At 41.5% G+C, this 14,126-nt stretch overlaps 1 protein-coding gene across 1 annotated transcript in view; it reads left to right on the top strand.

Moving 5' to 3' along the window:
- The window catches only part of flt1 (fms related receptor tyrosine kinase 1), a 49,449-nt gene that overhangs the window by 10,290 nt on the left and 25,033 nt on the right, over positions 1-14,126 (top strand). The window contains exons 9-12 of the mRNA XM_082547424.1: positions 38-207; positions 318-465; positions 13,387-13,510; positions 13,974-14,082. Of these exons, the coding sequence (XP_082403550.1) occupies positions 38-207; positions 318-465; positions 13,387-13,510; positions 13,974-14,082 (551 nt within the window). The remainder of the gene's footprint in view (positions 1-37; positions 208-317; positions 466-13,386; positions 13,511-13,973; positions 14,083-14,126) is intronic.

The raw sequence follows: 14,126 nt of genomic DNA, 5'->3' as shown, positions 1-14,126 counted from the left end.
CCACTTTACTCAGAGGTCTATTTTTTTTTCCTGGCAGGCTGAAGGATGGCACGGTTGCAGCAGAGCAATGCTCCAGATACCACATGAGTGGAAATTCCCTGGTTATCCGGGATGTTGCAGAAGAGGATGCTGGGAAGTACACGGTCCTCGTACAAAACCAGGAACACAGACTCTACCAGAATCTCACACTCACACTTGTGGTTAACGGTGAGAAACAACAACAACAAAAATACTTCTTCAGCTCTAAATGTCCTGTCCTCAGGACATTAAACCTCACTTTTTTATCATGTTTATCTCGGCATCATCTCGTCTTGTAGTGAGTCCAAAAATAGGGGAGAAAGCGGTGTTGCTGCAGGACCCGGGCTCCGTACCACGGGGGAGCAGACAAGCCCTGCGTTGCACATCCCACGGAGTCCCTCCTCCACACATCCAGTGGCTTTGGCATCCCTGTCCGTCTAAAGGCCTGTAAGTACCCAGAACATCACAACCTTACCAGCACTAAGCACTAAAGCACTAAACTAATTTATAAAATCCATTAAAATGTATAATTTTCTATACTTTATAAATTCTTAAATAAAGATAGCTGGTTTCCTAGTATGCACATAATTGACCAGAAGAACAATATAAGCCAAATATAAAAACCATACAGCTATACAGAGCTTCAAGTGCTTTTATTATATTAAAATCTGGCACCTCAGAAATTTACTTCACATACTGTGCATAATTAATCTGCAAAAATGTAAAAAAATAAAAGGCATATATTTATTTTTTTTTACCTTTTTGGCTGCAAGGTTAAAAATATTAATAATATTATAACACTTCATGTGCACATAGAATAAATAATGATGTTTCTTCTATGTTACTCATTGGAGTGTGTGTGTGTGTGTGTGTGTGTATGTGTGATTTTTTATTTTTTTTGTTGTAAAACGAGACATGTTTTGTCTATTTCTGCGTGTGTTCAGACAGCGTTTCCTTCTTGTAACCAGAACAGATGCCTTTGGGGGCCTTTCATGTGCAGGAATGTGTGAAAATGTGTGTGTGTCTGTGTGTGTGTTTGTGTGTGTGTATTTCATCGGCCCAGTGTTTGCATGTTTGTTTGATTGTGCAGCTCTTTCTCATATTTTTGTTCTCTTACTGTCCATGTGTCCTTTCCATATGTTTGTTTAAGTTCATACAAATCTGCATCCTATGTGTGTGTGTGTGTGTGTGTGTGTGTGTGTGCCTGGTACATTCACAAACACAGTACACGTTGTATCTCAGACTTGAAAGGACAGAGAAAAAAAACACACTTCAATAGCAGCCAGTTCCGTGCTCTCAGTCACGATTTGTTGGTTTCCAAATCAAACGCTATGATTTAATGAATTTCCTGTCCAGGAGGCAGGGTGAGAGGCCTGTTTATTATTGTGATTGCACACTGCATCCTGTGATGCTTTTTCTTATATCTGACACACACTCAATATACAAAGTTCTCATGAGAAATGGCCCAGCCCGATGAAGCGAAGGGACAGTCAGCCTTAAACACACGCCAGTATCCAAGCAGGCATTTTGGCAGAAACATTGATTGAGCTGCTCTCGGAGGTCAGACACGTATTGTGTTCCTTACAAACAAGTCAGAAAGGTTAAGTATTACCTGAGAGCACCACAGCAGCTGCCCACGCTCTTTTGCCCCCTGAGACACACTGACATCATAACTGTACTTGACCCTTAACCCTGGCACTCTCACAAGGCGCCACGCCAATCAATCTCATCCAAATGCCAAAAGTTATCTACATAATGTACATTAGGATTGTCTCAGGCCGCCTGGCAGCGCCAAAGTATGCAATCTTCAGTGTCAGAGTAAATCCAGGTCAAGTGATGTAAGCTCTTTTGTTCATGCCGTTTATTGTATGTGTGACAGCACCTTTGTCTTGTTTCACAGTAAGATGTCAGATGCAATCTGCACATGTGAGAAATTTGGCAAAGCCCAGTTTTTAATCATCACTTAGATGAATAATTCGACTTTAAGCCATTTTTATTCCATTAATATAATGTGATTTGTAGCAGTATTGTAATTACATAAAGAAAGAGGCATAAAATAAACAAAAAGGCTGTATTTCCCAACAAAGTAGAACAGCAGAAGTTATAGTATACCTAAAAAATGAGTCAAGCATGTTTGCACAGTAATTACACTGCAGATTACATTTGGCTTCTTAACTGGCTGCCTCACGGTCCTTTGTAAAGCTCTGTTCTGGTTCAGCTTCAGTTTCTGTGCTGATTGTATTTCTTTGGACTGGTACTTTTGATTGGATCCTCACTGGGCCCCTTGTTCTTTGCAGCCCGGCTGCACCACCACAAGCCTGACGCCGTGCTGGAGGAGGCCCAGGGACAGTGGACCAGGCTGGGCCAGGCTGACGGGGGGCCTCTCGCCTGGGTCCTGGGTCCACTGCTGGGTCTGGCCCTGGGAACTGCAGCGCTCTTATCTGGCCCGAGCAGGAGGTGCATTGGGCTTCCTGTGCAAAAATCAGAGCGCTTTTCCTCTCGTTGTTTGGCTTCCTCTCCGACTCGAGGCGCTTCCCAGCGGCGTGATTGTCCCTTCGTCTTCAAACGTGGCACGGCCCGCTTCCTCAAGAGCTTGATCTATTCTTGAGAGCACCCCCACACCCCTTCCCCAACTCGTCTGCCCCCTACACATACCTCTAAACCCCCTTCCATCACCAGCCCTGACCTGCACCACAACCCAGCATCCTTCACATTTACAAAAGAAAAACTCCCCATCACCTCCCACTCTGGAGCCCTCCCCCTACATCACCGCCACCTCCACACACTCATCGGTGCCTCTCGACAGCAGCCAAAACCCTCAGTGACATCATCAGTGATCCATAGTGACAATCGCAAGCTCGGTATACTGGAAAATGAGTAAAGTGACTTGGAACACTGCTGAGCAGTGACGACCAGGAGATACAAAAAACCAGGAGTTATATACACCACAACACTAAGGATATAAGGACACCTGCTTCACTGATTATTTATTTCCTTCCTTTTTCCAGTTTAAGTCTCCCCGCTACACCAGGCTGTCCTGTAGTTCGATGCTTTTTATATTTCACAGACATTTGAGCCAGAAAAAGTGCAATTCCACCCATCCACCAGCCACATTTCTGGAGCTGCTTTGCTTGTTTTTTGTGTCCTAGAGTGGTACTAAAATGGGTGCATGAACCGTGCCTGCCTGTCCCAAGCCCCGATCTGATTTTGACAACCAAAAGAGAAAACGAGAAAAAGCTGTGAGTTTCTGTTGCGATTTTTTTAACCACCAGTAGAAGATCAGTGTGCTTACCTTGGACGGGCGAAAAAGGAGAGAGGACATGCTTTGTGCTGTTCACTATGGGATTCCTTCAGTTCTCTATTAACAGACTAAGTGTCTGCAGATACCTACCATGTAGGAAGTCTGAGAAGGCCAGAGACGATCCTGTGTCGCTCCTGTGTCGTTCACTATCATCCCATATCAAAATGTCTCATTTATGTGTCATATGGTGTCAGTATAACAGCCCTGTTGTCTTTGTATCAGAAGTTAATTAAAATCTAAGTGTATGCGTGATACTACAAGCCATTTTATGAGAATGAGTAGCATAAGTGTTTGAATAAAGTCCATTTGTGCATGTGAGCGTAAAGAGGGTGACAGCGTGTGTGCTTGCGCACAATTGTGTGTGTGTGTATCCTATTCTACGGGTGTCTGCTAATGTGATTAATTGCTTGTATACAGATGTTCTATGAGTAATATATGAATCTAATATTTAATAATTTTATACAACTAACTTACATATGACAATATTTGACTCTGTATGACTCTCTTAAGCTGTACTGAAGTGTTATATCAGTTGTTTGTGTTTTTTTGCATTAAACCTTGCTTATATTTGTGTATTCGTTTACATGCGCCACGGTTATTTTGGGGGGTTGGGGGCTCATACAGGAACACACAGTTGCAGCAGTAAAAGTGTATTTTAAGCAACATAACAGGAAAGGAAGAAAAGGCAGCAGATGACCACTCTGATACACAACTCGAAGCAGTCCGTTCATATACCCAAGCAGCCGCTGCTCACCCTGTTTGCAAGCACACACTGTGTGAATGTGGTGTGTCTGCGTGCATATATAGAAATTTATACGTGTTCATTTTCTGTGTCTAACCATGTTCATGTTCACGCATCCATCTAACTAATTCTATGTGTGTGTGTGTTTGTGTATGTGTGTGTGTGTGTGTGAGGGCGACTTTGAGTCAGAAAGTGTTTCCTGAGAGGCGTGGGAGTATTAGCTGGGTGGTATGGTACTGTAGGTGTGGGTGTCTGTGTGCATTCGCATAGCATGTGTGTGTCAGGCCCTTGGTGTCATGCACAGGGTGGGTCGCTTGTGTAACTCGCACACTATCTCGATGCCAAGAGGAAGAGCAATCAGTGAGCAGAGAGGAACCGAAGACAGGGAGGAGCTCAGGGCAGACAGAAAAAGATGACGACAAGGATACAGACAGAGACAGAGAGGTGAGAGGAGGGGGGCAGTGGCACATCCATAAACAAGCAGAGCATCAGTGAACAAAGTGGAAGTGATCGTTTACAAGCTGGAGGAGAGTTAATGTCTTAAAAAAAAGGAGGGGGCATCCTTTTATAAGGTAGCTGTTTTATAAAAATAAAAAAGAAATCACCCCTGCACACAAAGTCCAGGTTTGTTTATTTCTGCTGCAAAACTGGCCATTTAGACATGGGAGTCTACAGGGATTCACTCACCTGTGGAGCCAGCCTCCAGTGGGTATGTGAGGAAACTTCAGTTTTCAGCCCAGTGGCTTGGTCTGCAGGTGCGCACCAGATTTTTCACATTAAAAATGTAATTCTGTAATAACAGCTAGTTTTAAAAAGCTTTTATAGTTGAATTTAGAAACTAAACGCACCCTTATTATATTTTTCTACGTATTTAAGTAACGCTTCTTCACTATTTAGGCTGTTTGTGTGCAGCCAGATGATCACCTGCAGTGTACTGAAAGTGAGGCACAAACAGGAGAGCTTGAATCTGTGGAGGTGAAGTCTGTACTTGTTGTGCTGAGGTATGTGAGCTACAAATACCTCAGCTTAAGACATTAACATTTGTAAGTTACTGAGAATTTATTCATTGCTCAGGATTTTAATTAACATTTAAACTGGCTTCACATTAGTGGTTGACATGAATAATTAACAGTTCAGTAAGTGTTAGCTTAATCACTTGAAGTCAGTTTTTTTTGAACAGGAACATACACATACACATAAACAGAGAACATAGTAAAGATCATAAGTGAAAAACATTAGTCAGAAAATTTGAATAAAAACACAAATAAATTTTTACCAATGATAAAAAACTGTGACTGTAACAGAAAAAAATTATAGTGAGCTCAACCAAACCGAGAGACACCTCAGATTTGACTAAAATACCTAAAAATCTAAAAACAGTGACGTATTTAGAGGTGATTTAACATTGTCAGCTGAACAGCTTCTTCTGTGGGAAGGTACGCTGTTTCAGAGCCCGAGGGCAATAACCTCAAAGGTCGCCTTTAGCTTTTACGTGAGGGCAGTGAGGGAAGTCATTGGAATGATGACCTCAGTGACCTGGAGGCAAAATACTGAGTTAAAAGATCAGTATCGTGGAGCTAATCCATTGTTTAAAATCTATTCAAAACTTCACAGGCAGTCAGTGCGGCCGAGTTAAAACAGGAGTGATCTGCTGCAATTTGAGCCTTCTGCAAGCGAGAGAAAGTGGAACTGGGCAGTAGCTGTCCAGCTGAGAGGCGATAGAGGATAACACACGCAGGACTTTTCCGGATCAGTGACAAATTAAATGTGAGAACAAATAAACTGAATCCACCGGAGATCTAATCCGTGTCACACTTTGGTTTTCTGTCTCTCTGCAAACAGACTCATTTCCCCTTTAACCTCCTGGCGTCCACATATGTGGACATCACATTTTGGGTTATTTAGACTAAAATACTCAATTTTGCTCTGCAAGGGCCTGATATCCACTTACAAGGACATTATACTGCTACTGTTCTATCGAAATTTTAAATGAATATCCTCATATGTGGCTCTCATTTTTCTTAGAAACATAGATTAGGTTAAAAAAAAGAATCTAGTAATTCTTTGTTTTTACATTGATCAGGTCCCAATCAGCCCAAATATCAAAGAGAAATTAAAAATGCATGCCGTGGAAGAGTGGAGGTTAAACAAGCAAAATTGTATTCACTAGATGAAATGAGGGTGCAATATTTTTTTTCACTATAATATAAACTATTTTAGCTATTTTGTAATAACATCTACACGTTTTTTTTAAAATGAAAAAGTAAATCTCAACACAAATAATTAGCAAGCATAAACGTTGAACGTTTGTAAAGGTTGCCTTTTTCACATGAGGCATTGTAAGATATTTATTAAAATCTGAAAAGAATATAAATAATAAATAAAAATTGTAAACTTTAGAAAAAATATATGATTGACTATATGGTCCTTTGAAACTTCTGAGGATTTCTTTGCTTGTTGATTTACAGCAAAAAAAAGAAAAAAAAAGAATGACAAATCTGATTATAGCGTGGGTTTTACTCACTGTAATGAGTTGTTTTCAATAGCAGGTCTGGACCAGAGTGGCAGCGCAACTACACAATTAGCTTGTTGCAATCTGGTTTTGCAAAAATTAGGCAAGATATATATATAGTTTTTTTTATGTTTCAGTGTTAACCTGAATATGTGGGCGCAGAGACGAGCTGTGTTAACTGATAGTTGTTTTCAGAGGTGCAATGATTTCAAACTTGTTTCTAATGTAGATCAGACTTTCAGTTTTGCTTTTTGCTCAGTACTGAAAGTCTGCGCTTACTTGTTTTTTTTCTTAATGAAACTCCCCAGTTCTTTGTAATTTCATGTTGAGAAACATTTTACATTGCTCTGTGCACACACAGTCTTTCACAGAGTAGTGAATTCCTCCACATCTTCACTCCTAACATTACAGGTTTCACCAGCGTTGCTAGCGTTGCGTAACTTTTCCAGTGTATTGTTGCCTCACTGTCAATTTTTTTGAAACGTTTTACAGAACTGTGTGACTGTTGGTGCTGAATTTAACAATTTGCTCATCTTAACCATTTATTATTGAATTCAGTTGAATTTTATTTATTTAGAGCCAAATCACAGCAACAGTTGCTATGAGCAATGGAAAGGAAACACCAGACTCGGGGAGGGGCGGCCATCTGCCGCGACCTGTTAGGTTGAGGGATGGAAAACAAACAAAGGCACGCTGTGAAAGAGAGCCAGATTTTAATAATAATGAAATGCAGAAATGTGTATTAACACAGAGCGAGTGAAACAGGTGACTGAAGAAGAAACACTCAGTGCATCATGGGAGTCGCCCAGCAGCCGAGACCTATTGCACCATAACTAAGGGAGGACTCATGGTCACCTGATCCAACACTAACTATATATCCTAATATAGTGCATTTTTTTTCTGTTTTCCACTGATAAAACTGTTTAACGATTCTATAAATCACAGAATTTTGGATTATTTTAATTTATACATCCTTCTATATTTAAATTGTGGACCAACAATCAAACAGAAGCCATACTGTTGTGTTTTTTTCAAATGTGAGCAGCTTGCCTCATAAATGCATCATCCTTCACTTAGTTTCAGTTCCTGAGAGGTGACATTATTATTGTTTGAATCTTTCCTAAAATGCAATTCACATGACATTTCATCTGGTTTGATGCACCTTAGAAATTCAAGCTACCAAAGCAACAAGAAGCACAAATCATTTTCAGAGACAGCAAACTTCAACAGCATTCAGATAATAAATCCTTTAAATGTTTGTTTGCTTTTAAGCAACGCTTGAATGCAGTGTGACTGTGTTTTCTCCAGAAACATCACTTATATAGTAGAAATAATTATATCCACGCATTTCCTTATAGCTAAAATATTTAAAATTTTGATCTGAATAGTTAACATTTTGAATAAGCACAAGAGTTATTATTTATACCAAGAAGTTTATGCCTGTAGGTCGGCAAACATGATCGGTCAGAAGGTTTTGAATGAATTCTGATAAAAATTTTGTGTCCATTAAAGACAGGCGTACATCCACCAATGTCTTCAAAGTCAACTTAATGATTTATTGGTCAGAATTTGAAAAATAACTTGTAAACTTATAAAAATAAACTATGATTCTTACAACTGTATAGTGTGTTGTCACGGGTTCATATGTCGTGTCACATTTGACCTTTGATCTCTCCTTTAAGGGTTAATAGAGCGATCTGAAGGTCAAAGTGATTATAATGTTTCTTACTGTTGTTCTTTGTACTGACAGCATCCAGGCACATAAGGTATCTGTTACGGCCCTAGCAGGGCCTCCTCCTGAAGGTGCCTGTGTGGGCGTGTCCCACCACCTCTTCTGCCTGAGGTGCCACCTTTCCCTGTTACACAGCTGACTCACATCAGTAATTAAAAGTATTTAAGCCCAGGGAAAGGTGAGCTCTGGGCCAGAGTGCCAGTAGTGTGGTTACAGCTAGTGAGCTGTGTTTTTGGTGGTTTTCAGCTAGTGAGCTGCTCTTTCTTTTTGGCTTACGTTTTACTTTATTGACCAACGCCTGAGTTTTGTTTGTTTCCTTAAATGGTAATAGCGGCTTGTCCGTCTCTTTTAGTTAGTATAAATTGAAACTTTAATAAAACTCTTTAATTTAACCCTTTTGCCTCCTTGACTCCTTTTTCTGACCCAGTCAATTCTGTTACTTCCCCCTCCCCGCCTAGACCGCTCAGGGGAACGTAACAAGTGGGGGCTCGTCCGGGATTGTTGAAAAGGAAGTTTTGAGTTGGAATTGGTTTTTGATTATCTTGTTTTTTTTCACCTTTAGACATTCAACTTCCCAGTTAAGTTAGGTGAGTGTCCAGCTGAGCTTATTAAGTTCTTCCTTCGGGCACTATTTTGTTATTTTGCCTTTTTTATTTTCGGAGTAATCCTGGGCGGGGATTAGTTCCCTGTTGGGGGTAGGCAATTCAGGGCCCCGGTCGCTGAAGTTCTGCCTTTCAAGTCGCCTCGAGCCCAGCACGCTCCAGAAGATAGGTAGGTAAAGGTTGTTGTGCTTAGGAACTGGGTAAGTTGTGTTTGTTTATTGTGTATGCTGTAAGAGGTCAGTTGGTCAGTTAAACTAAGTTGTGTAGTTTCTGAGTGAGTTGGCAGACGGGTGTGGTAGTGTCCTAATTAGGGTGTTTTCTAACCCTTCTCCGGCCCCCAAAATGGCTGATGAAGCCATCAGTGCACAGGTGTCTAGAAGCTCGTTTGTAAGCAGTAACATCCACCTGGTTCCCGTTTTCTGTGAATCCAGTGTTGAGAGCTTCTTCAGTGTGTTTGAAAGCATAGCAACTGCATTACAGTGGCCTGAAGACGTGTGGGGGTTGATGTTGCTGTGTAAATTCACAGGTAAGGCTCAGGAAGCTTGCTCTGGTCTGTCTAGGCTGGACAGCCTAGTTTATGAAAAGATCAAAAGTGCCGCCCTCCAAGCCTATGAACTTGTGCCTGAGGCCTATAGGCAGAACTTTCGAGGTTTGGAGTTGGCACAGGGTCAGTCCTACCTTGACTTTGCTCGGGAGAAGGCAAAGCTTTTTGGTAGGTGGTGCTCTGCAAGCCAGGTTAACAGTTTGGGGTCGTTACGTGAGCTCATGCTTGTGGAGGATTTTAAAAACTCTGTTCCTGAGTGTATTGCTCTTTATTTAAGTGAACAGAGGGTTTCCACTTTACAGCAGGCTGCCATACTGGCCGATGAGTTTACCCCAACTCATAAAACAAATGCTGTAGAATGTGACATCCCTTCTCACTACAATACATCTTGGAGAGCTAGGAGGGAGCCAGCTAACGAGGCTGAAAAAGTGGTGGTTTCAAGTTCCAAAGCAAAACTGTGTTTCTTCTGCCACAAGCCTGGCCATGTGGTTGCTGGTTGTGTGAAACTTAAGCGGAAAGCGTATCGAAAGGGAAGAAGGCCTGATTTGAAAACAGTCACTCATGGTTCTCAAACTAACAAGGTTGTCAGGCCCAGCAAAGGACCACACTTGGGGCATAGTTGTGTAAGGGGCTCCTGTGGTCAGTGTAAGGGGTCAATTAACCCTGAACGGCCGCTGGTTGACAATTTCCCAGGTCCCCAAAATGACCTGCAGGGGAACAGACTGTGTATAAAACCACCAGTAAGACCCGCAACCCTGGCTAACAAACATGCCTGTACCGATGACTTGAGGAATCGTCTGCAAAGTGTTTCAATAAGGCCCACTAGCTGCCTGCTGGGTTCTCCACATATGATGGTTCCAAGCCCTGGCTATCACATGGGACACTCTTTCAAGGGTCTGGGGCCACTCTCTGTCAATGTTGTGAACCCACTGAGATGGGGTTGGCAGCTTCCACAGGAAATGCCCAACCATTGCTATGGGGTTTGGTAGGTGGAAAGCCTGCAAGTAGGTGATGAAACGGTTATGGACTTGTTTTGGTTATCGTGATTAGTGATGGGCAGATGAAGCCTCATGAAGCACTGAAGCTTTTCATCCAATTGGTTCACCCCAACGCGAAGCTTCATGAAGCTTCATTTGCTCTAGCAGGACACCTACTGGACGTAAAAATAATAGCTGGCATGAATTTGAAGAGTGTGGCATTTTGCACACAGCCTGTAAATGTCAACAACAAAAGGAGTGTGTAAAACATGTATATTGTAGTGATGGCAGTATACTGTGTATATTTATACTGGCAGTATGGGAAATGATTATTTGGAAATGCTTGAAATGGAAATGATCATTTACTGTGAGGTGAGGTGTGGTTGGGGTGTGGACAGTAGTTGTGCTTTTGTAACGTTGAGGTATGGACAGCTACACACTGAGGCTTTGAGCCTCAGTCCTGCCTGTTCACATTTTATTCTGTAAAAACTAAATTTTCACTGCTTTTACGTCCTTTTTAGTGGGGAGAACATAGCTGGGATTTAATGATTTAACAAATCTTTTGAATCCTTTGTCCTCCACATGGCTGGGAGTCCTCAATCACCATGCTGACCAGGTCTTCATCTATTTGAGATTGTTCTCCTGAGGAAAGACAATAAAGACAAAGCACAAATATAAATATCACACACGTAACTTATAACAGCTGTATAATATTGTTATATCATTTAGTAACATTACTGCATCCTATATTATCATTGCATTTGATGGCTCACCTGGTCTTGCTCCACAATCGGTGTTCCTCTTATTCTCATGCAAAGCTCTGTAGTGCCTAAGCATGGATGAGGTGTTGCTGTTATATCCCAGCTCCCTGGCACATAGCAAACACTTCACCTTGTACAAAAGTCAAGACAGCTCAACATAAATTGTATTGCACCATCAGTATCATGAAAATACATCTTCTGTAGAAATTTACATACCTTGTTGGGAGGAATAAAATCAAAATGTTCCCACACAGGGGAGGACATCCTCCTCTTCTTAGCTGGCTCCATTCTCTCCTGACTTTCTCTCCTCACTCTCATAAACCTCCAAACGGTCTCCAAACTCTCTCTAACCGCAACTCTCCATCAAACACCCACATTTTGAATGAAGTCTGAGGGGTTTATATCGCTGTCATATCTCGCGGCAAAGTTCGAACCACTTCATGAACCAGTCACGTGGTACAGCCGGGCAGCGAGGCTTCGGACGTCATCATTTTCAGCTCCTCCCATAAATGAAGCAAGCCTCGATACGCGCTTCGCGGAAACGCCCCCTCCATTACTCGACACACGCTCCGAAGCCTCGATACAGAACGTCCCATCACTAATCGTGATAGTTTGACAAACCACGGGTTTGTATTTATGGGAGGGGGTGTTACGGCCCTAGCAGGGCCTCTCTCCTCCTGAAGGTGCCTGTGTGGGCATGTCCCACCGCCTCTTCTGCCTGAGGTGCCACCTTTCCCTGTTACACAGCTGACTCACATCAGTAATTAAAAGTATTTAAGCCCAGGGAAAGGTGAGCTCTGGGCCAGAGTGCCAGTAGTGTGGTTACAGCTAGTGAGCTGTGTTTTTGGTGGTTTTCAGCTAGTGAGCTGCTCTTTCTTTTTGGCTTACGTTTTACTTTATTGACCAACGCCTGAGTTTTGTTTGTTTCCTTAAATGGTAATAGCGGCTTGTCCGTCTCTTTTAGTTAGTATAAATTGAAACTTTAATAAAACTCTTTAATTTAACCCTTTTGCCTCCTTGACTCCTTTTTCTGACCCAGTCAATTCTGTTACTTCCCCCTCCCCGCCTAGACCGCTCAGGGGAACGTAACAGTATCACATATGAAAATTATGTTATTATGACTTTGTTATGTACACTGCAGTAATTGTTTAAGTAATGACTCATTTGAATACATGTACAATTTTTCTGAATATGTTTTTTGGGGTTGTTTTGATAAACAAGATCAATTTATGGTCAAAATCTTTTTTCACATGATATATTTTGATAAACATTTAAACAAATTTCAGTAAATTACTCTAAATGCATATATTATATACAAATTAAAAAAATCATACTCAAAATTATATCAAGTTTATTAAAATAATGAAATCCTGCACTTATTTTTACTACACTGGGAACACCTTAAAGTGTGTTTAAGAAGGAAATAAAATTAATATCTACAGATTACGATACTATTAACATCATTATTATATTGCAAAAAAATAACTCACTCCTGGTTGTATTTTTGTTTCTCTTTACATCACATCATATTTGATCTAGATAATTTCAATTCATGAATTTAGCATTTAGCATTTCCTACACAGACTAATTACAAGAAATGGAGAGAAAAAAAACCCAAGCGATGATCTTCTCTCCTAGAGTTGCGAAACTAACTGATCAAGCAGTCTATGTGTATTAAGGCCCCACCCAACTCTTGTATAATTTAAGAATTTTTTCGTCATGAGGTGATGTGCGTAAATAACCAAAAAGCGTCTTGCATAAGCTCAAGTTCCCACAGCTCCTCCGGTGTGTAATCTATGGATTTAAACTTGCAAGAGTCATTGAGGGACAGGAACTCGTGTCCTGGAAATGTGGGCTAATTTGTTAAGAATAGAAGGAAGTTAATCGGCAGGATGACAATACCACCTCTGCATCCTTCATAGATGAACAATCCAACATTACATAGCACTTCAAAGATCCACTATTGTCAGTTTGCAGGGCAGGGAAAGACGACATGAGGCTATTGACAAAAATGTGGTGATAGTAACGATGATGTGATTCATGGTTTAACATCAAGCAGCAGCTGTCAAAGCGTTTTCCTGATGTTCTGCTCTTCCTCCTGCTGAGCACAGCTGAGAAAAACACTTGCACACCTGGAAGCAGCCAAAAATTATTTTTGTCAAACACAGCTGAGTCCCTCTCTTCCTCCGCCTTCAAGGTGTGTGTGTCCCACGTCTTCCTCACTATGGAGCCCTGTGACAGAGAGTCTTCCCGCCTTGTTTACACACAACCACATCCTGAGTGTTACGCACAGAGAGGAAGTGCTTCGGGGGAAGAAAAGGGTAAGTAAAGAACAGAAATACACACTGGGACTGACAGAAAAGCTGTGATATATTATTGTAGAAAATAAGCTTTAAAAAAAATCCCAGTTTGCTCTATAGGAAAAATTTCATGTCCAAATTCTGGCATATTCCTTTCCTGCAGGTGCACTAATCCAAAAAAGAGTGTGCATAATATTTTAAACCTCTTATTAAAGGGACACTCCACTGCACACGCTTGCAGGTTCCCTCGTAGTAAAGTCTCTCCCGCACACACTTAGAGCTTCTCACCTATAATACGAGTGTTGACCTACTAAGTTGGAAATGGGCAAGAGGTCTGGCTCAGAGACCGCTATTGTGAGCCCATGGAAAACATGATTCCTGCCATCAGTGGCAGAGGTAATGAGCCTGAACTTTATGAATGTGGGTGTTTTTCATAATGTCCTAAGTGCCGGTTTGTTCATGCGGATGTTTGTGCTCTCCATAGACGGTGGGGGTCCTGACTGTCGCAGAGGCCTTTGTGTCTGGAGTGTATCGCTGCATCGCCTCCAACTCTGCGGGGGCAGACCAGCTAGACATCCACTTCTACATCACAGGTGATCCCAGACAAGATCAATCATTGTGGGAGTTTTCTTTCCTT

This window comes from Aulonocara stuartgranti (genome assembly GCF_965226115.1).
Source record: "Aulonocara stuartgranti genome assembly, chromosome: 9".
NCBI lineage: Eukaryota > Metazoa > Chordata > Actinopteri > Cichliformes > Cichlidae > Aulonocara > Aulonocara stuartgranti.
Note: the sequence above shows the minus strand (reverse complement) of the source record. Positions and strands in the feature narration are given on the sequence as shown.